We start from the raw sequence: 24,319 nt of genomic DNA, 5'->3' as shown, positions 1-24,319 counted from the left end.
ACCGGAACCGACGCCTCACAGCCGACGAAACAGTTATCCCCTGTCCTGGACACGACTCGTTGCCTCCTTGTGGACACGACGCCTCACCTCCCTTGTGGCACCCAGAGAGCCGGGCTCTACCTCGGCGCCTCACTTCCACGACGCCGTGCCTCATCATAGACTTCCATTCCGAAGTACCGTTTGTTTGGGGATCCGTGCCAGACGGTGCGCTCCTCGTGGTCGGCACCGTACTTTGGATTTATATTCTATCATGACGTTACAATAGCCCCAGGTGGAGCGATTTGTTTTCTACAAGCTATATTTTCGAAATAACTGTTCTAAAGTCATATCTTATTAACTGTATGTTGGATTTTTGTCGTTTTGGTCTTGTTGAGTTTAGATAAAGATACTTTATCTTTATCTTTATTTTTCTTAAGCTGGTGTGGTCATTTATGGTGTTATTGCTATATTACTGGGTGTTTTGAGTACAAATTTACATATTGCCTTTGAGATAATCTACACAATCAACAAGGTAATATATATCGGACTGGTTTTAGCAACATTATAGCAATTAACTCTCGTGTGGATTGTGGTAGTATGCATGTCTTTGTATAGCATCATTAAATGTGGACTTAATACCAAATTGTATGCTTTATAAAACTCTGCGTCAGGCTGCCCGGGTCAATCAAGTTATCTATGGCCAGGTATACCTCAGCTAGTTGTATTGGCCTGCTACAAGCTTGCTGTTTTCTCTTACCCAGCCATACCAGACCTACATACTCTAGATACTGTCTGATACTCTCTGGATCTGGCACCAAGTGTGGAACATAAACAGACACACAATAGTAAAAGGCTCTATGATACATTCGCTCTGACAACTGTTGCCACAATTTTTGTCTTTGATGCAGCAATGTACTGAGCAAAAGAAAGGGACAGTAGAAGCCATACCAACATTTGCCCAGTTTGTTCTCCATCTCCAAACTTAATTGTCTTCACATTTGCACAGGAAGCTATCCTCCACTCCAGCCAGTCCCCTGAATTCTTCTAGAGTTGCATTAATCTATGTCAAAGTAACACCCTCTCTTGTGCTTGCATATTGTCCCTCCAACTCTCTAAGCTTGGTTTCCAAATTGTCTAACCTCCTTCCGATAGATCCGAGCACCCTGGCCTAGGTCGTAATACACATCCTTCTGATGAAGACCTTGAAGGCCTCCTTCACTGTGAGATGCCTAAGCCTGAACCCAGTGCCAACTTGAAAGAATTAATTTATGTCTGTCAGTGTTTCGTGTTGTAATGAGTCTTGGAGCACCTCTGCAGGTAAACTTACAAACGTCTATAACTTTCTGTGGAGTGGGAGGGATATCATAATTTGTACTGTGACCATTGCAGGAAAGATTATGTGGGAAATACTGCACCTTTTCCATGCATGGTATCACATATCTAGATGCTGGCCAGTGATCATTCTTTGAGAACACGTCATGAACAGTGTAGTAATAATAACAGGTTCTCCTCTGCCCCATGCCTGATCCTCCATACATCTTCCAGGTTCAAGACTGCAATAATCTCCAAAACTACACCTGCAGGGGGCAGGGAGGCATCTCTCCATCATATGGAACTAATCCAGAGGAGAATATTGAATCCAGTTAATGGCTCCTCCCATAATATTTGAATGACCCTACTTTGCTAGCATATATTTTGCACTTCATAAAAACAGTCCTTTTTAGGCCCATATATATTAAATATTGTCAAAAGTAGATCATACCTTGTGCCCTGAAGTATAATGCATCTACTATTAGGGTCGTCAAAACCTTGTTTGCACTTACATTACATACATTTGTGTACTAATACTGCAATCACCTCTCACTCCTCTGAGAGTCAGCATTGAAGGAGACAAAGTGAGTGCTGGCCCAGCCTTGTCCGAATAAGAATTCCGTTATCACAATAACATTTACCTTTTGATTTCCTATGTAAGACAGCACCAGTCTGGCCTCTGTGGGTTAAATGAGGCCAAATAAGAACAAGGATGAGAGGGATTTTTTTTATAAATGTCTCAGCAGGCAAATAGGATTTCCACTAGTTGCAGCATCTTTTTCACCTTAAAAAAGGTGTCCTGAGCATCCTGCACTTTCAGACAGAAGTCTAGCTAAGTGGGGATCTTATCGCCTCCAGATTTCAACACTACTTTCTCTCTTGCAAGTTGCAGGATCATATCCCCCTCACAATAACTGGGTAGCCTGACAATCAGTGGGCAAGGCAGGCCCCTGGAGGTGGTCTAGTACCATGGGACCTATGGGCTTCCTCTACTATGTACATCTTGAAGATAGCACCTCCACCTAGCAGATATGACAGCAACTGTTCCAGAAGCACTTTAATTCTCTCTTTCACTACAGACTCCACTAAGCTGACACTGTGGATATTATTTAATCGGGACATTTCTAGTAATACCGCTCTCAAATCATGTCCTGTTTGCACTTCTGCACCAACCTCTCCAGCATTATTGGGTACATCCCTCTTCTTCTGGTTTGGATGTTGTGCCTTCCATGATTCAAAGATAATCCTAATTTGTTTATTGTTCAATTCTATGAAATAGACCCACTCAACCACAGGTAAGTCTTGAGAAAGTCCAATTATCTGCAGCATTGACTTGTATGTTCAATAGCAATACAAAGATGACAAAGATAACATTTTCAGGAATCATCTGGTGTCAGTGGATGCCCCTTCATATTTCTACCTCTCAATATTGTAAAATACATCCTCCATGCTTGCTTTTTTTGGAAGATGATTATTAAATTAATCAAAAATTGCTCTGTATCATGTTCTATATGTAAATCCATCAGATCTCTCTCCACTTCCACTGATGATGTAACTGTTTTGCTGCCTTCCCATTTAAACTGATGGCCTATCAGACAGATCTGTCTGTATCAGGTCTCAAATGCCTCCTGCAGTGTAGAATTGATGAATCTTAACTGTCTCTGCTTGCTTGGAGGGGATGCACTCAAGTATTGAAATATAGAGATTCTGCTGTCCAAAAAGTGTACTTATCCTTTTTGCCTAACATCTTTCAAAATTCTCTCCTTAAGGGTGTAGGAAGACATTTTCAAATAACACCCAGAAGTCTCTGCTTACTTCCTTTTTGTTAAGTTCTATGCACTCCTTTAATTCCTGGAAGGGTGGGGTCTTCATTCAGAATAGCTCTAAAGAAATGATCCATGCACTGTTTATATTCACTTCCTTGCTGTTTAAAAAAAAAATAGCATTCAACTATTCCCCATCAAGAGCAGTTCTCTATGTCATTACATACGTCTTTATCAGTTGTTTCACTTGCACCTCATCAGAACCAGCCCCAGCCTTTTGCAGTTTAGGAAACTGTTGAAGACATGGTTGTTTAATCAATAACTTTATAACCCAGTGTCAACCCGCAGGTCCTTAAATTGTTGTAGGAAATCATAGCGCCAAGACGCCTACGGGCATTTGCTTGCGCTTTATAAGTTGTAAAAATAAATAAATAAATAAATAAATAAATAAATAAGGTTAAGGAACTGTTTACAAGCCAGTCATTAACAATAGTTGAATTTACCAACATATATCCCAGAAATGTGCTGATCACACTGATTTACCAGAGTGTTGACCTCACACTCTGAAGTGATATACTATGGGCCACGCAACCTCATGAAATATAATGGGATTTGAAAAGATAGATTAAACCTGTATTGTGTAATTAATTGCAGACAGTTTGGGAGGATGAGGGTTCTTACCTATTTATAGTTTCTTTCTATTCCATGGTGTTGGTCTGACAGCCATCTTAGGTAGAGGAATATTAATTGCTACAGCTTCATTGTGCACATGTAAAGGGAAGCCTTTCAGTATCATTTGCATCACATTCAAAAGGCACATAGTAAAAACTAGTGTGCTATATGCATGCGACCATCTTTATCAAAGCAATTCATTATACTGAACCAAACCTAAAAAATGAATATTCTCATATGGCGGTCATATTGAAATAACCTATCAGAGTTTTTAGTATTTTGCTGTATGCTGGTACAGGGGCATACCAAGAGAAGCATGGTTTGTGGATATTTCATCTATGTCAATAGTCTGCACACATCATTATGTGTCTGCCTCAACATCCAGTTGATATCCAGTAAACACTTTCTGTACAAACCAGAATATAATTGTGCATGGATTTAACACTGTCAGTGGCATCCAACCAGGGGTAGCAACGGAAAATACACTTGTAACACGATTACCGCCAGAGTGATACACTCATCTTTAAATTCCGTGATTCACTCACTTGGACTAACTGTATTCAAGCGTATTGTTGAATTCACAGTGATACACTCACTTTTGGGCTTTCCAGAATTTTAGTATCTTCAACCGTTCGACCCTTACCTTAAAGCCGGCAGTAATACACTCAATTCTTTTAACAAAACTGTGGTGTATCATTGAATTCAGTGATACACACAGTCTTTCCTCCAGTACTGAGAGTGTTGCATTTCCCTTTCAAATGTTGACACATTAATTCATTCAACAGTGATACTACTTCTAAGCGTTACCTCATTGTGCTTTTTCAAATTTGTAAAACATTTTTTCCAATTGTAAAAGAGGCGGTGGTGTCTGGTGGAGATCATTTCTGATAAAACAGTAATTTATTTATTATAACAAGTAGTCGGTTAATCAACCACCTCCATTTTTATATGGTCCAGGCGTATCACCGGGATCCTGGGAAAACTGGTTTGACACGTTCCAAATATATCTTCAAGGTTTCTCCAGAAAGGAAACTAATCCTACTTCTATGCTTAAATGGTTTTGAAGGCCGTTCTATTTTAAAACATCTTCCAGATATTGTAGTTTTTCAAGATGAAGGACCAGTGGATGAATTCACATAAGCAATCAGGAAGTTGGAAAAACACTTTAAAGTCCAAACCAGTACATCGACTTAAGTTCTTAATGAGGAAGCAGCTGAATGGAGAGGGAGTCAACACACATGTATCTGCATCGACGTTTAGTTTCAGACTGTAATTTTCAAAACAATACAGATCAGCTAGTACGTGATCAAATCATCTGTCACTATACTATACTAAAAAAGCTATTTAGCAAAAGCTCTTGTCATTGACCAATCCGTCCCTGGAGGAACCTTTATGTATTTCTAAATGCATTGAAAGATCTAGGTTGTCTGTTAAAGAACTTGAAGAAAAGACAGAGGTTGTTGGTAATGTTCATCTAAAAAATAAAAGTACACCGAAAGAGAAGTCAGTAAATGAAGAGGCTTCAAGATGTTTGTTATGTTATAACAATTTATTATGCACACTACTACCCGGCAGCAGGTTATTATGCCACGCACGGTACATCCTCCCGTGTTGAAGTTTTGACAACTATGTGTCACCACTTTTGAAGGAAAAAGGGAATACATTTTGATGCTATTTGGGATATCGGACCTTCCGACGTGTACTATACTTGGAATGGTGAGTTTTGACAACTATGTGTCATCTCACCACGGTTGAAGAAACTAGGAATACATTTTGATGCCATTTATGATACCGGGCCTTCCTACGTTTATTTTAACTGGATTGGCTAGATTCTTTAAACATCAGATAGAGAGGGAGGTACATTGCAGTGCCACAGAGCATATGACAATTATCTGCTCCTTTGAGCCCTGACGAAGTTCTCTCTGGCACAGATTTGGGAATGAGACGCGTTGGCTGTGTGCCAGTTTTAAGAGATTTACTGAATAAAAGGACAATTTTGGAATTACCATTCACGCTGCTTGACTCCGAAAGAGTGCACCTTCCAATTATTGTTTTCAACTTAAGTAGGTGCACCTTGATGACTAGAGCGCCAGCTAGAGCGTCAACCGGGGCGGAAATGAGGCCCCGGAAGTGTGGGTAATAACTGATCTTCCCTCTGCAACAATCGGTACAAACCACAGCGGACCGGGGAAGCCAAGTAAAGATCCAAATAGCAGGTGAAATGCGAGGTTGTCACAGCAGATATAAAATGAGGACACAGTACAAGTAAATTCAGTGGTAAGCGAGCTTAAAAGTATTTTTTTTAAAAACATCACGACAATAGCAGCATCAGTAAGCGAGAGCTTTACAAACTATTAAAATATTAAAACAGGAGGTCAGAGGAACAGAGTACCCGAAAGAACGTCGAAAGTTTTTTTCTAGGCAGCCAAATGTTTGCTTTAGATGTAGAAATATACCACATTTTAAGTCAGGTAAATAATGTGCAGCCAAAAGTTTTGTTTGCAGGAAGAATGGCAAATCAGACCATTTTGAGAAGGTTTGCCAGTCTAGAGTATCATACAGAGGCAAGTACCAGTGTTGTAGCAAACTTGTAAGATGTTGAGTGCGATACACAGCTAGGAAAAATTCAGAATGATCTCCAGGATATTGCATTGATGGTGGGGGAGGATGTCAGTACAGGAGAACCTTTAGATTGTTTTGATCTGTATGAAGAGGTGACAGTAGGTAATAAATCACTCAGACTTTTAGTTGATTCCGGTGCCAAATCACACTGATTACCCAAGAAGTTTTTGATGAATGGTGCCATAGTAGACATTTGGACCTGCCAGAACAAGCTCCGGTCTCATATGAAGGGCGACAGATTGATTTGTCAGGGTGTGTTGGTTTTCAAGGGACTGAAAGATTGGAAAGGAACAAGTATCAGTTATCACAGAAGACATAGCGAATGACATCACAATAAAATTTCCAAACATTTCTCAGAAAAATTGGGCAGTATTAAAGCATACGATTAAGGTCAAGCAGAACGCTATCCCTATTAAGCACAAGATGCGAAATGTTCCATTTTCCATCAGGGAGGATCCAGAGAAAGAGCTGAGGAAATTGTGTGACAGTGGGATAATCAAACCCATAGAGTCATTATGGTTATCTCCACTGGTGAGGCTCAGAACAAAAATGGTGAACTAAGGGTTTGCATTGATTGGTGAAGTTTAGACGGCACTATTTGGGTTGATTCACTACCCCTTCCTAGGATCACTAACTTTTTCAGCATGGAGGCAGGGTCGAATTGTTTTTCAAAACTCGATTCAGCTTCCGCGTAACAGCTGGTGGTAAGCTGAATCAAGAAATTTGACAGATAGGAACATTTCAGTATTGCTTGATGCCTTTTGGTTTAGATTCCGCTGCATATGTTGTTTAGAGGATCATGTACCAGCTTTTAAGGTACATAAAAAGGGTCGTCGCATTTCAGTATGCAGGAGGAGCATGATGCCACTTTAGACAAGGTATTGTTTATTTTACAAGAAATTGGAGTGCTACTGAAGTTTGAGAAATGTGACATTGCCAAGTCCAGAGTAGAGTATTAGGGGCAGGTGGTTTGAGGTGATGGCATTGAGTCAAGACCAGGATTAGTTAATGGCAACATAGATGAAAGACCACCGAAGGACAGTTCTCGTTGAAAAGTTTGAGAGGTATGTGTGAATTCTATTTTTGTTTTATCCCGGTCTACGCTTCTCAGATCAAACCATTGACTGTGCTGTTGAAGAAAAATGCAATGTTCAAGAGGGACATTGCATGTCAAGAGTGATCTGAGTGGGCTAAGAATGAATTAACCAACTCAAAAGTGTTAAAGCCATTTGATCCAAGTTTGCAATGCTGTATCACAGTTGATGCATCCAATGTTGGATTAGGTGCCATTCTTACACAATTCAGTGGGAATGATGAAAACACAGTTTGTTATGCCTCTTGTGTATTTAGAGATTTAGACATTCCTTATTCTACAATTGAAAAAGACTTATTAGCTTGTTGGGGGGGCTATTCAAAAATTCAAATCATATGTTTGTGGAAGCAAGTTTAGGATGGCTACTGATCACAAACCATCAGTTGCAATCCTTTCGGGAGAAAAGATAAAACGACCGAACACCTATAGACATATAAAACATCAAAGGGGCTAAGAATATTTGGGCAGATTTTTTGTTGAGGTTTCCAGCTACAAAAGGTAATCATGATGATATGTGTGAGGGTGTGGAAGATTGTTTTATTGCTGCAATGGGTTTGGAGGAATTGTAAGCAGTTTCCAGGTAAGAATGGAGATCTGAGCTGGATCAAGTTGAAGTCCTGAAATTAGTTATATCTAATGTGAAAACTGAATGACCATCGGAACGGTCTCTTACTTTTGTAGTTACACCCTGTGTATACCCAAAAAGTACCTTACAGAGGAAGTATTGGCTGGCTGAGTAGTGGCTGCTCAGTCTTCTGCGAGTTGAAGGTAGTGTAAGAGAAAAAGCATAATATGTTTCCCACAGATCACCCGACAATCATGCTCAGGTTAATAAATAACATGATTTGCAATCCTTTCTGGCCCATAAAATACTTAATGAGGCAGTGAACTCAATGGCCCTACAATGAAATCAGACACAGGAGAATTTCATAAAACTAGATAAATACTCAGATAAATTGAGACTATATGGTACAAAATAGGAACTGAATGGAAAACTTACACTAATCTCAAACTTGGTGAAGGATGACATGTCGATGACACATACAGCCTCCTTGCAGCACTTTACTTCAGACCCTACAATGTCAAACCAGTCAGGCTTATAGAAGGTCTTGCTCTGGTCCAAAGCCAGGAGATCTAAAGGATGAACAATAAAGGGATCATCAAATTAAGAAACAAAGACAAGAAAAATAAATTTTGACCGTTAATGGCCCATCACTAACAGTGACAGGAATGCTGACCTTTCCCAGGCGGAACAAAGAGTTTAGCTCTCTCAAAGCCATGCTTCTCCATCCAACGGGCTCCTTGGGCATCCAACCTGTCATACAAAGGTGAGGTACGCAACTGTCGTCCAGTCTGAAAGTCCCACCGTGGAACCTTAAGATCATAGATAAGAGCTGGAAAAAAGCAGGAACCCATTTAAAGCAATATCATTTCAGTTTAATTTGATTTACACATTTGGTTCTCATATTTGAAAAGTGTTGTACAATATCAATGATCAGTATTCTACAGTTCCATTCTGTTGTAGTGAGTATAACTTCAAGCTCACACAAGAAGAATAGAGGATTCCTACAGGGGTAACTGGTAACACCAGCAAAGTCTCTCTTGCATACCCCCCACACCATACTTTTCCTCCTCCATGCACTAAGAAAGGCTGGTAAAACAAACTGCCATTGATATGTGGGGCTTAAAGTTCTCCATAGGGGGTACCCCAAGGTTTGGAATTAAAAAGCTTTGTTTCTGTTAAGGACAACTAGCAAAATATCCACAAGTTTATTAATCGCGAGCATATAGCATCGAAGTAAGGCATGCAGATCGGTTTTAACAATGCTAGTATACAAGCATGACTGTACATACTGTCACAAAAAAACTAAAATGTCTTAATGAACACAAACAGGGCTCATGGATAAACAATCAGATATCACTTGCATTGATTTACGTATCTTCTAAAAAAGCAAAGTCTAACAATCTAATTATCACATGGAGTTATAAAATATTTTTCAGCAATCTAGATTAAACCAGAAACTAAATAATGTCAAGTTGGTCACTGCATTGTCTTGACTTGGCTTAGTAATCAGGCTGTGTGTAATTTAGCACACATTCCAGGATTGTTCCCCATTTGTAAGCAGAAGTCAAAGAGTGAACTCAGACCTTCTCAAACATATGTTTAAATTCTCAAAGTGTAGGACAAACGCATAAAACCGTGGCGTCACTATGTGGGCTTTATATATTAAATGAGAATTTGGAGCACAGTAGCTCCTTAACCCCTGGGACACAATCAGCCAGAACTAGATACAAAACACAAATTTAATACTAAACACAATCAAAGCTAAGTGACATCCAGCTATGGACAGAATACTACAGTTTAGGCCTTCAGAATGGAGGAAATGGAAACACTCAAAATGCAAGCTTTTAATTTTACTAAAGAGATTTATCAGCTCTGTGAAAAGGATTGGAAACTGAGGAAATGGGAACACTCAAATGCAAGCTTTTAATTTTGAAAAAGAGACACATCTACTATGAGAAGAGGATTGGACTTTGGATGAGAAAAGCAGATCTCTCTTACGCTTACAAAGTAATAGATATTATAAAGCATGTGCATCATTCGCCAGGTATTAATGCGGAGGGGGGACTTGTCTACTTTTTTGATCAGTAGACCATCAGTATTTCTAAAAAATAAGAAATAAGAAAAACAAATTCTCTTTGACTTTAAGTCTGGAAATTAAATGGCAGGCATAGTGCAATTCTCCTTTTCAAGCTTTATTTCTCCACCAACAAACGCAGGTCAGGCAACATGATGCGTGCAGAACTGTTGGTTGTTCCCAATGACTCTCCTAGTTTCCTTTTTAAAAACAAAATATTTAACTGTGATTTTTTAAACAGAAAAACAACACAAGAGGATAGTACCACTGTAAGATACTGAATTATACTGAGGGAAACAATAATAAAAGTAAGGAAGGTGAATCTGTAAAGGCTCTCATCATACAGAGGAATCTCAGTTCATGGCAAATAAGATTATGCAATACATCTTATCAGAGAGAAAGTGCATACAGTGCCTGAGGATCAAGTAAGTGTTACCCTTAAAAATAATAATCGCTCATTACACTCTCTCCCATGAAACCATAAGCTTTAGGCCACCCGTACCATAAAGAGCGTACGTGCCACTCATTTACTCAATTGGTATTATTGAATAAAACATTCTATGAATTCATAGTGATAGCAAATATTCGGAGACCCCTTCCAAATTAACAAGCTACACCACCCAATCTTAAAGAGCAAGGAGATGCCCACTGATATTCTCCCAAATATCTACCGGCCCAACCTCACAGGCCAATGATCCTTGCCAATGCCTGTGATAAAATACAGAAATGTATCCCACTTTATAAGGCAAGGTTGTTCAGGCTTTGTTGTACCCCTACTAAAACCAATGCCCGAGGGTAATACTTCCCATACTGATAATGATGTTCAGCAGGGGGTTGGGTCCTGAGATTGATTACAGCACCAATCTAAGATAGGTGCCCAAATCAGTTTCCTCTTTAATTTATCCTTTTTGCCTCTTTTTGAGTAGAGAGACATTTCCAGATGATATATTACTAAAAGGCATACAAGCCATTGGTGGAGTGTCAGGGGAGGGGTGCTGTCAAGCCAAGCCGAAGCAATACACAGGTGGGCCACCTCAATAGCCAATATTGTAAACAGATAGAAAGACCCAGGAACTACATAACAGTGTACTCCCAGGAGAATGAGTTGAGGAGATCGGGTAATTTTAATTCTTAAACTGGTTTGAAAGACCCTAGTAATCTCACTCCTAAATGGTTCTAATATGGGGCAACTACAGAACATATGTATTAAATCAGCCTCTGTATGTTGACAGCATGGGCAAGAAATACCAACACCCCCTACCTGGCGATTTTCCCTGGTGTGTAGTAAAAATCTTAAATAGGTTGATAATGTTGAACTGGTAGATTAGTTGAGAGTAATAAAGTTCGAGCTAACTACAACGATTCCAAGAAGGAATAATCTGAGGTCCCCAGCTTATTCTGTCACTTCTCAATATCATCTTGTGAGAAGGAGATCAAAACTTTGTAGAGCTGGCTAATAGTGCACTGATAGCCCAGTGCCCCCCAACACCTTCCTAGATAGAAAATCTTGGATTTAGAGGTATTAAAAAAAAAAATCCTTTTGGGTGTTCGCAAAATTAGAACACGATTCTTCAAAAAGATATTATACCCTCTTTAGTGAAAATATTGCCTTATCTCTTGAACCTGCAGTTCTCCCAACCCAATACCAAAGAGTCCCACAAAATGCCGGGGAATGTGGGTTTCTTTGTAATGGGTATAGTGGTTAAGCCACCCTAGTTCTAATTGCTTTCGGAGTAAGGACCAAATCATGAAAGCTACCTGCAAGATCTTAAACTGAACCTTTTTAAATTAACTGGGTTCAATCTGCTACAGAAAAACTGCCTCTAACTTCTTTCCCCAGCAAGAATTTCAAAAATATGAGGGATTTCATCTGCCCATCCATCTGCCCTCTGCTCACCAATTAGTGAGCACTTATATTGGAAAGCCGCTGCCCAGTAGTAAAGTTTGAAATCCGGTACAGCCCATGCCCCTCTGTCTCTAGGAAGAGTTAAACGTTTGAGGGCCCTTCTGTTTTTTTTTAATACGCCCAGATAAGTCACGTAACTATATAGTTCATGGCCTTACACCAAAGATTATTAAATTCAAGAGGAATAACCCAGAACAAATATAGAACCTTAGGTAAGAAAATCATCTTGACAACATTGCTGTGTCCAAATATAGAGAGGTTTAAATTGTCCATTCTATGCAAGTCTCTTCATGCCTTCCCAATGAAGGGGGCTAGGTTGATTTTCACTACTTGATCTGCCTCAGCTGCCACAGTAACCCCTAGATACGCAGCTTTCTTCACTACCTGTTCATCCCTGAAATGAGCATACCTGCTAATAACTATTTGGATTTTGTTTTGATTAAGCAAATTCCCGTAAAGGCTCCCGAAGGCCTGAGACTCCTTTTCAATTTCAGTCAGTGCAGTCCCGGGGCTGGGTGCAACTACAGCGACATCATCCGCACAGGCAAGGATGTTCGTGTCCCTGCCATGAAACTGCATAGGTGCGATCAAATGAGTCATATCTAACTCCCTTATAAAGAAGTTAATATAAATTGTAAAGATCATGGGAGAACAAGCCACCCCTGTCTGGTGCCTCTTTGGATTTTAATTTCCCGAATAGCCATCCATCAGTTGCAGTCTAGCAATAGGTCTATGGTAAACTGCTCTCACTGCCTTAATAAATCCGGGCCTTAGTCCAAATTGACCCATGATTCTCCATAAGTACTTATAGGAAACCCTTTTGAATGCCTTTTCTGCATCTAATAAAATCAAGGCCATGGGGTTCCCAGAAACAGCAGAGGCATTAAAGAGCGTGATGACGTGGCGAGGGTAGTCCCCTCTCCGAGTGTAATCCCATGTTGTCTTGAAGAGATTAACTTGCCGAAAACTAGGCTCAGATGTGTAACATCTGCAGAAAAGTATGCATCAAGTTCGACCCTAACTGCAAGGAAAAGACTTTGTAGAACTCTAGCGGGATCTTGTCCACTCCTACTGCTTTACCCAAGGGCAAATCTTTTATAGCAGTTTGCTTTTCTTCCCATGTTAGAGGGCCCTCGGGGCGTGGCTTGGAGCGCAATGCAGGAAGACGTGCTTGGGTAGAGCTCCTGCTTGAGCTCCCCTCTCCCGGGCCGCTTCTCCGACCCAGTTCTCCTGAATCAGCCGCAAACTGCTGGCGGACCCGCATCAGACCCCCGCCCATCCACTGACCGACTGCGGGGCAGATCGGACACCGGGGCCCGCACAGGCACACACTGGGAAGCGGTTGCCGGCATTGTTGCGACGCCCCTGGGGTCCTCGAACACGCGACGCCGGGGCTCTAGCGCTGTGACTGGGCCTGACTTTGCGGCCTATGCGCTGCCTGGCCGGACCTCGTGAGGCCTGCGAGTGGAGACTGCGCGTCCAACTGCGCTGCCGGCCGGACCACTGACACGTCACTAAGCCCTCCCCGCCTGCAGCCCCCTGCCGATGACTGTGGTGGAGAGCCGCGGGAAGCTGGGACCCCAAGCGGGGCCGCCATTTGAAGAGCTGGGCGGTGCGGCGAAGTGAGAGGCAAAGACCAGCGCGACTGCACCGGCGGTCCACCGGAGGCGACATCTGACTACGCTGAGGTGCTGCCTGGAAATCGCCGGTGAGTGACTGCGGGGGAGCGCGGCCTGAACACGGGCGGCGGCACCCCCACATATATTACCTCCTGGGACCTGTCGACTGGGACGCTAGGCCTGGGAACGCGGCCTACTCACATCCTCATTGGGCCTTGCACGACCTGGGGGCCGAGACTGTGAGATACCCCCCCCCTCTCTGCTGACCCCCCAACAGCTGCGACATCTCCGTCCTGAGGCATGGTGTGGGTGATACACCTTGACTACGGACGCTGCGCGGCAGCGCCAGAGAAGGCCAGTGGGCCCCTGCAGTTGAGCCGCCCGGAACGCGCTACATCAGGGAGACGGTACCACGCGCCCCTTTTACCCCCACCCAGGCCAACACGAGGGTACAGTGAGACCGGCGACACACGGCGCAGTGACCCAAGACGCTAGGGGGGCCGTGGTTGACGAGGGAGACCCTGCCCACCATCCGTCATCATCGGATGGCATCGCGGGGAGCCGGCACCCTCGCTGCCCCCACGCCTGCGACGACGATACTCTGCCTGGCTGTGCGCCCTGTTGGAACTTTTGTTACTGGACCTGCTGCCTGGACGCTGCCTGACGCCGGTGTACAAACGCCCTTATACACCCGGCCCATATCTACGACCTCTGACCCACCACAAGTTTGAGCGTCTGAAAGTTGAGGCTCCGCTCTGAGACGCCCCCTGAAGGCTATTACAGGACACCCTCGCCACTTACCCTACTTGCCTGACCATCTACGGGTGCCTGCTGATGCTTGCGACGACTTCGCAGCCGCGGTACTACACAAGCTGAGAAGTGCCACTGCAACTGCCCCCTCCTTCAGTTTGGACTGTACTGGGGACGGCTGGCTTCCTGGTATACTGCGTACCTACCACTTGGAGCAAGGCTTTAGGCTGTCACACGGGCGTGCAAGACGAGCACAGTTGCCACGCCTGGCCCATGTCTGGAGGGGTGAAGACACGGACCGGAACCGGAGGCACGATCCCGAAGGGGAAACTTTCCGAGGCGGCGTCCAAGATGGATGCAGAGCTGGTGACGTCCAAGCTGGACAATGTGTTAGCCGTCATGGAGCGGCTGGAAGAATCCATGCAGCAGACCCGCACCTCTTTTGAGACCAAGATAGACAGTGTGGCGATCAACCTGACTCACCTCAAAGCCGATCACAAGAAACTTCAAGATCGCACTACAACCTTGGAGGGGGCGGTGGCGGCGCTGGAACCTACGGTTAACCAAGCGGACAAGCACATCCGCGATCTGCTCAACAGAGTGGAATTTTTAGAAGAGCGTGCAGAGGACGTGGAAGGACGGGCACGGAGAAACAACATTCGGCTCGTAGGCATCCCGGAGAAATGGGAAGGGATGGATCCCACTCAGCGGGTAGAAGACTGGCTACGCGACCTGCTACCTGAGGACACACGGTCGCCTCACTTTGTGGTGGAACCTGCTCACCGGGTGCTCACAAGGCCCCTCCCCCCTGGCTCCAACCCCAGACCTCTCATCTTTCGTGTTCTGAACTACAGAGACCGCAACACGATCCTGCGGGAAGCTAGGAAGCTTGGTGACATCCAGATAGATAACGCCACAGTGATGTTTTTCCCGGACTACACCGTGCAGGTACAGAGACAACGCCATTCTTTCCTGGCACTGAAGAGACGACTGCGGCAGGCGGACCTCAAATACTCGCTGCTCTTCCCCGCAAAGCCGAGGGTGGTGGCACAGGACAAAACACACTTTTTCACCAGCCCTGAAGAGGTGGAGGCCTGGCTTGATGGAGGAGTAACTGAGACGCCTAGGAAGGCGCATGGAACCACTACGACCTCGCGCACACGCGGATCGAGGCGACGCCGCAGGTGCAGAACACCTACACCCACCCGCGCCCAGGAAATGCCGCACCGCTCTCCACCTACGGACCTGATCCTACAGGAACAGGATGCGCTCCGCAGGGTTACAGAGATCAGCAATTATCCGGCCCCATCCTCTGCCCCGAATGCCAGCCCGACCACATTCCCGAATGACGATGAGGCGATCTACGGCCTACCGGATTCCCAGCACTCTGCGGACCTCCCTGATGTCACACCACAGACAGTGGGCCTTCTCGGCTGAGAGAGACCCAAGAGACTTTCTCCTCCGCGATGCGGGACTGGAATGGCTATGCAGCTGTCACCCTGACTTGCCCTGAGGTGAGCGAACTACAGAACTGTCTGGAGCGGGGATTCCCCTGCCCTGAGGAGTCGAGAACTATCAGGACGCAGTGAGTAACAGTTTCTCATATACACACGACCCTGTTTGCCACCTTGACAGGCCCGACATCTTGGCTGTAGCCATATACCTACCGAGGACCTCTGTACTGGCATCTCCGGAGATGGGGACCCTATGGGAGCCCTTCCCCCACTCTCTGACATCGTGGGCCTTATTAGAAGCAAACAGGGCGGGTGGACTTGTGGGTCTGCCAGACCGACACGGCCACTCCTTGCTAGCCCGGGAGAGGTGGCACTTCTCTCATTAACAACACTGACACACGATTTCTTGTTGTATAAGCCACTTACCACCCCCTAGAACTGTATAGTTTACTTTAGCTCATTTGAGTGTTTGGACGGCGGCATGTTGTGCAGCCGACCTTTTGGCATTGTTTATCATGTTGCCTTTTTTTGGCTTTTTGTGCTCCCTTTCTTTCCTACCCTTCTGCACCCAGAGGGGTCATTGCAAAATGTGCTAGCAGCTAGAAATGGTCTGAGGGCGGGGATGGGATTGAGGGGCTGGCGGGGAGCCAGGTCTGAAGGACAGGATCTGGCAGGCATGTGTGGGACTTCCATGAGCAGAGACTATGGCTGAAATCCGGATATGTACCTGGAATGTCAGGGGCATGCACACACCGACTAGGCGGTATCAGATCTACTCATATTTAAAACGCCACAGGATAAATGTAGCGCTGCTCCAAGAGACCCATCTGAACAGGATGGAGGTACGAGTGCTGCATCGCAAGTGGCGTGGGCAGCTCTATGCCACAGACTACTCTTCATATGCACGCGGCGCCCTAATATGGATCCATTCTGGGGCCCCCTGGGCAATCACAGACACCCATATAGACCCCGAAGGCAGATTCGTGGTGGCACAGGAAAGGCTGGATGGGCAGCAGGTGGTATATGTCTCCGTCTATTCCCCAAACACTGATCAGGGTGGTTTCCTGGCGCGCCTCTCTGTGACGATGGCGACCTGGCATGCAGCCGCGTGGATACTGGGGGGTGATTACAATTGCGTATTAGATACGACACTAGACCGCTCCTCCCCACCCCCAGCTGGCGCACCAACACATGGTGCCACGAGGGCACTGCTTGGATGGGCCGCACAGTGGGATCTCCATGACGCTTGGCGTTCGCACAACCCTGCAACGCGAGTGTACTCCTATTACTCGGGCGCGCACAACTTACACGTACGTTTGGGCAGATTCATGGTGTCCGCCGAGCTTCTCCCACTTGTCACAGACACGCGATACATGGGGCGCACACACTCGGACCACAACCCACACTTCCTGACTATAACCTGGGAGCGCCCACACCCACCCATCCCTACCTGACGACTCCAGCCGGCACTACTACTAGATGCGGCTTTCCGCGACTCCCTTCTCGCGCAAACTGCCCAATACTTTAAGGAGAACTCTGGCACGGCATCCTATCCCCAGGTTGAGTGGGACACCTTTAAAGTCGTGATTCGGGGCCACTGTTTGGGAACAAAGGGACACATGAGACGTCATCTGGAGGGCGACTTAACGCGACTGGAGACTGACCTGCTTGATCGGGAACAGGAAGCGGCTGATGGCACTGCTGACGGAGGCCCACGCGGAACATGTGCGCCTCGTGGAGCAGCTGCGCAACCTCAACTATGCTGCGCACTCGGCGCGAACGCATCACTTAAGTGATAGGCCCGGCAAATTATTGGCCTGGTTGATTTCGCAAGAACACCGAACGGCTCCAGTGACGGCGTTGCATGTTGACGGAAAGGGACTAATATACTCCCAGAGCCACATCCATGAGGCCTTTTCGTCTCACTACAACGCCCTCTATCGCTCCCGGCTTCGCGATCCCCGCCCGAGGTAATGGAATACCTCTCCCCCCTCCAGATGCCGCAGCTCACCGCTGCACAGCAGGACGACCTGGGGGCCTTGCTCGAGCCTGAGGAGCTACGTGAAGCCATATTGAACTTATCCAACGGTAAATCCCCTGGCCCTGATGGGCTACCGGCCGAATTTTACAAGGCTGGTTCGGACGTCCTTATTCCGGAACTTCTGAAAATGTACACCGCGGCCGCGGAAGACTCCTCTCTCCCTCCTACACTAAACAAAGCCAATCTGATCTCCATCCCTAAGCCCGGCAGGGATGCCACACGGGTGGGCTCTTATCGCCCCCTAGCCCTCCTGAATACAGATTATAAAATACTGGCCTCCACTCTGGCTCGGAGACTGGCCCCCCTGGTTCCCCTACTAGTGCACCATGACCAGAACGGCTTTGTTCCAGCGCGCCACACCTCTTATAATATCCATTGCCTGTTCCGGGTGCAGGAATATGCTGTTCGACACTGGCCACGAGCGGGGTGCCTGGTGTTGGACCTCGAAAAGGTGTTCGATTCTGTTGAGTGGCCGTATCTGAAGGCGGTAATGGAGAAATACAAACTGGGAGACGGCTACGAGACTATGGTCAATCTGCTGTACTGCAGGCCTACGGTCCAAGTCCGCACCGGTCAATTATTATCCGACGCCATCTGCGTACGGAGGAGAACCAGGCAGGGCTGCCCCCTGTCACCCCTGCTGTTCACATTGGCCATGGAGCCCCTGGCCACGATCCTCAGGGCCCAGGGACAGGAGTGGGGGATCCCAATGGCAGATGGACTCCATTTGTGATCAACCTATACGCAGACGACCTGCTATTGTACGTCAAAGATCTGACCAGTGTCCCGGAATCTCTCACAGATATTTTCCGGACCTTCGAAGGCATGTCAGGACTGCGGGTCAATTGATCCAATTTGGGAGCCTATTCCTTCAGTCCGGAGACGCCTGAAAGTGACACCCGCATCGGTGGAGAGAGGCTGCAATGGTACCCCACCATGTTCCGTTATCTGGGAATTTGTGTTTACCGGGCCCCGGCAGACGTCCTAGAGGGGAACCTGCTACGGGCGATTGCCTCCATCCGTGCCCAAATTGGCTTCTGGAAGACCCTGCCCCTAAATGTGCCTAGTCGTGTGGCACTGACCAAGATGATAGTCCTGCCAAGGCTACTGTACTACTTTGCCAACATTCCGACGTACGTACCCAACAAAGTGTTCCGGGAACTGGAGGTCCTGCTTCATAGCCTTGTCTGGAATGCGGGCCGACCCAGAGTGGCGCTGACCAAACTGTACAGGACCACTGAATCAGGAGGCCTGGAGGTTCCCAACATGGAGCTATACTACCTAGCGGCGCAGTTGCAATGGGTGTCGGGATGGCTCTGCGACAAGAACCTGGGGGACACTGCCTCGGATACTACTGTTTGGACCCGGACGCAAGTATACACACTGTTCCATCCTATGACCGGCTCCCCCTGTCCCTCACAACTACACCTAGCGGTGGCACGCAGATGCTTTCTGCGATGCCTGCGGCTTACCTGTGCCACGAAGCCATATGCCCGATACTCCCACTCCTGGGTACTCCCGGAACGGCGGGAACACTGACAGAGGCCCTCTTGGCCAGCTGGACGCGTGCTGGGGTGGAAACACTGGGCGACCTCTAAGCAGATGGCGCGCTGCTTTCTTTTGCGGATCTCCCTGCTGGACAGTTCCTATTACACGCATCCCTTCTCCATACACTAACCGCCTCTTGGGGAGATATATCGGAGGAACTGCCGATGCACTATTTTATGCAGTATCTGCATGTCATGGGCAACGGCTCACATGTCATACATTGGCTAGCACAGGCCCTACTGCTACACACGCATCCCTCCACACTGCCACTCAGAGAGAAGTGGGCGATAGACAGAGGGAGGTATTGGACTGACAAAGAGTGGGCGATGATACTAGTTGGGCCGACTAATATCCCACGCAACCCCCGTTTCAAACTTATCCAATTCTATATTTTACACCGAGCCTACCTTACACCCGACAAAATAAACAGATACTTCTCGGCCACTGACACTACCTGCCAACGATGTTCTTTGATAGGGGCAGATCTCCTGCACATGCTCTGGCACTGCCCTGCCATACAAACATACTGGGATGAGGTCACAACATTACTCACACAGTGCACTGAAGAACATGTACCACGGACGTGGGAAGCCTGTATTTTAGGGCTTTACAAGCGCACGAAGCTCAACAAGGTACAGGCGAGATTCTGGGATATGGGTCTAATCACTGCTAAGCGCTTGCTTACCAAACTTTGGAAGGCCAATACCAGCCCCCCCCACACACACCCGACATTGCCACACATCCTTCATCAATTGGGCACGGGCAGAAGGTACGGTGCTCCTCCGAGAGGAAACAGCAAGACTTCGGAAATTCCCCATTGCACAGCTCTGGGACGATCTCCTTACGTCCTTCCAACAAGCCTGTCAGGAACAAGCGATAACTTGAACTGACACAACCCTGATCCACCGCAGCAACGAGGGGCATTGCGAAAGGCCACAACACTCGCCCCCTCTCCCACCCCCTTACTGTCACACTGCCCCAGTGGCTGCTGGCGCTTCTACCCTTTTTCCACGTAACACATGCTTACACAGCGCCAACTCCGCATTCATACACTCGCTCCTACCCGCATACAGCGCACGCCCTGCCACAGACGACAGACCAACGTACCTGACGTGCCACATGGCTTCCCCCACACGATAGATTCTGACCATATCCCTCGGAGAAGGATCCCTCCGATAGCTGCTGTTAGAATTGGGGGTCTCTGGTTGGCGCAAGTATTCACTTGTGACAAGCAGGGACCCGCTCCTCTAAGTCAGGGCGAAGGATGACCCCTTAGAATTACCCTTGCTCACCCTCTAGGTGCGTGGCGTGAGCAGCCAAGGCTATTCTTCAGGCGTTAGTTAGTTAAGCATTTGTAATAACACACACAGTAACATGTACCAATCCCCCCACAAATGGACACCAGGCTGTGAATATATAAAAATATGATTCTTTTATGTAAAAGTATATATATATGTAGTCAGACTTAGTACAAGACCATAAATAACGTTTTTCTTTATGCCACAAGATGATAAAACAGGCAAGTGTTCTTTGTTGCAGTTTAAATGTTTCTTTTTCAGTTCAATTGGCTTTCCAAAGGGTTCTCTTATAAAATTACTTCTTTGCAGTTCTCTTAATTTCAGAGGCTTCCCAAGCACCTCTTCGCACCAGTTCGGGGGATCTCAGACTCGCCCGGGGCCTCTGGTGCGCTTCGCAGCGCTTCCCTCGCTCTCCGTGAAGAAACTGACCCGGCCCCTACCGCGGCTCACGCATCCGGCGTGAGCACGCCGACGCCGCGTACGGCTCTTCCCACCGGCTCGGGGACAGAGCTAGACGCGAGCCGGCTCGGCAGTGCAGCTTGCAGTGCGGTCAGGTAGGGAGGCGGGGAACTGGGAGGGCCGGTGCACTAGGTTGAGGACGCTCACCGGTACTCACGGTTCCACAGAGGCGGTTGCGGCCGGTGCGAGGAAGGGTAAATAACAACGTTGCGGGCCCCTAGCCCATTGTGAAGCTTTTCCGAAGGTCTTGGTATCTTCCTTGGTTTGTGCATAGTCGCCGCAAGCAGCGCAACTCGGTCGGTTCTGTGCAGCGGGATCCCTTCTGATTAGCGGAGGATCTCCGGGAGGCAAGGCACAGCACGGGAGTCCTTAGTACCGACAGTACCAAGGGGGGCTCCCTTCACATTGCGGTGCGGCCTCTCCGGGGTCAGAGCAAAAGCGGGACGGCCGGGTGCAATGGCATGCACGGGCGGGGGTCCAGGCTGTGGACCACTCATGTCCCCGGAATTCCGGCGGGAGGGGTCAAAATCGCGCTCAGGCGCTCCGTTGAAGCAGGCAGGGGACGAGCCAAAGCACAGGAGAACCCACTGGTCCTGGGGTTCAGTTCAGGGGGCAAGCTGATTCAAGCCCTTGGAGAATGTTTCTTAGCACAAAGCAGCAAAGTCTGTTTAAAGTCTTCTTCCTCTCCTTTCTCAGCAAGTCAAGCAGCAGGCCAGTCCTTTCAGCGTATTCTTCTCCTTCTAGTCGGGCAGAGGTTCTTCGTGGGGAAACAGGATTCTGATTTACAAGGAGCAGGGCTCCTACTTTTATACACCATTTCCTTGGTCTTTTCAGGCCAGGGGGGCCTTTGCATAGCTTCATTCAGTCTCTGAGCACTTTGTTGGGTGTAATCCGGCTTCTGCTTTCAGTGTGAGGGGCAGGCACATCAGACGCTCCACAGGAGGTGGAGCCAGCATTGTGTGGACAGGGGCAGCCAGGAGTACCTTGTTGACAGTGCTTCGCCCTTCCTGGGCCAGGTGCCAGCTGAGTCATCAGTCGCTCCCCAGGGGGCGGAGCCAGCATTGTGGTGGCAGAGCACAGCCTGATTAAGAGTCCAGGGGCACTCCTACCTCCCACTAAGGTGTAATCCTTGCATTCACCACCCACCTGTCATCCCCCAGCCCTGTCACTCACACAACTCAGACATTCAGATACACATCCAAGCAGAGGCGGGCTGAAATGGTTAGGCAAGCAAAGGCTAACTTTCTAAAAGTAGCGTTTGCAAACACAGGATATTAAAATAAACTTTACTAAAAGAATTATTTTATTATTCTGAGTTCAGGCATACTAAACATGACTCTCTACCATGTTCCCTGAGCCTGCTGGGATTATAGAGTGTAATAATTCCAGCAGCCCATTTGGCCTAAAGGGAGCAGGTAGCCTTACAATAGTGAAAAACGAAATTGGCTGTGATTCACTATTAGGACATGCCACACACATCAGGGCTTGTCCTACCTTACACTTACAATGCACCCTGCCCTAGGGCCTACCATAGGGGTGACTAATATGAAGTTAAGGGAAGGTTTAGAGACTGGCAAGTGTGTGCACTTGCCCAGCTAGCATGACAGTACCAGACTGCACGCAGGTTCTGCAATGGCAGACCCTAGACACATTTTTACAAGGCTGCTTCTGTGGGTGGGGCAACCAGCGCTGCAGGCCCACTAGCAGTATTGGCATTTACACGCCCTGGCACTCCTGGTGCACTTTACTGGGGACTGACAGTAAATCCAATGAACCAATCAGGAACATCAATCACAGTTACATTTTACATAGGGAGCACTTGCACTGCGGCACGGACTGGCCGTGGCGCAGTGCCCTGAGCGGCGGACACCAGCAAAACAGCAAAAACATCTGAGGCACATCAGCAAAAAGTGGAAGGGAAACTCACGCCAAGGTGCCAGGTCTAATAGCTGCACTCTGGAGACATTGCGCGTGCGCATCCACTCGGACCCCCCCACACCTCAGTAACCGTCCCGCCGCACCCCGCCCCGGAACCGAAGACCCCTCGCCAAAGCTGCAACTACCCCCCCCCTAACGCGCCGATGGAAGCACTTGTTTTTTCCCCTCCCTTCCCTAGTTCTTTCACCACTGTGTTGGTTCCGATACTTGTTTCTTTACTGGTCACGTTCCCTGACGAGCCCTTTATTGTTGCTGACGGAGACACTCTACACGCTGTGACAATGTCGCGGAATTACATGTACCTGTAGACTCATTGCACCTCTGTCGCCATGACATGCCATAACATACCACACGCACGGATGCGGGCCATCCCCGGGATAATTGCCCTCTGACACCGGGCGAATGAACCTGCACACGGACCCCCACCTCTGGCATCCATACATATGTCACAGGCACTGGAGGGTTCAACTTACACGAGGGCAACAAACGCCTGGGATCCCGCTGTGGCGGCCGCAACCTGGCGTCGTCCACTATATGCGACTAATACCTTGCATTAGTGAGCTCTACTACTATACACCTGTCCACAGCATGGTGGAATCACAAGATCTTCGGTACCTCTACTCCCAGTCCACACACCACCTGGTAGTTGTTACCGCCTTTTGTTTGCATTGTGGACTTGGACTACAGCTCATAGGGTGCAGGCGCCAGAAATGAGATGATGTTTTTAAACCGACGAAAAAAAAATAATCAAAATCTACAGGCCTGATTGTTATTGTGCTATGTATTGAACAATGTTTCCGTGTTTTTCCTGAGCTACGCCGCCGGACCCCAGGGTTGCCGGCTAATTGGCTGTGTTAACTTACCAGTATTTCTTTTGAATGTCCTTCTCTGCTGCCAGCCCCTGCGGATTGCAGGCTATGTGCCATATGCAAATGTGTGTTTTTTTTTCCTTTGAACAAAAATGACAGAGGGCCCGCCAATAAATCCAGATCTTCCACACAATCTCCCAAAGGGGACTGACTCCAGGAAATGTATTAGATTCCCAACTTCGTATTACTCTTCTTCTCTATAGAGCCTCTCATAATACCCACAAAACACATCTCAAATTCTCTCAGGATCAGAGACAGGACTCTCTGAGAATCCCTTAACTCAGTTATCTCGGACTGATTGTTTTTTGTCTTGTTCAAATAGCCAGTAGTTTTTTCACACGTTCAGTGCTCCCTCTTC

The 24,319-nt window shown here is 47.1% G+C and overlaps 1 protein-coding gene across 2 annotated transcripts in view; it reads right to left on the bottom strand.

The window, feature by feature from the left end:
- PDPR (pyruvate dehydrogenase phosphatase regulatory subunit) overlaps positions 1 to 24,319 on the bottom strand; it is an 811,642-nt gene that overhangs the window by 147,537 nt on the left and 639,786 nt on the right. For both annotated transcript variants that reach the window (XM_086945269.1, XM_086945270.1), the window contains exons 11-12: positions 8,679 to 8,834; positions 8,441 to 8,574 (exon numbers count right to left, since the gene is read on the bottom strand). In XM_086945269.1, coding sequence (XP_086801395.1) covers positions 8,441 to 8,574; positions 8,679 to 8,834 — 290 coding nt within the window. The remainder of the gene's footprint in view (positions 1 to 8,440; positions 8,575 to 8,678; positions 8,835 to 24,319) is intronic.

Source organism: Lissotriton vulgaris, chromosome 12 (genome assembly GCF_964263255.1).
Source record: "Lissotriton vulgaris chromosome 12, aLisVul1.2, whole genome shotgun sequence".
In the NCBI taxonomy this organism is placed as follows: domain Eukaryota; kingdom Metazoa; phylum Chordata; class Amphibia; order Caudata; family Salamandridae; genus Lissotriton; species Lissotriton vulgaris.
Note: the sequence above shows the minus strand (reverse complement) of the source record. Positions and strands in the feature narration are given on the sequence as shown.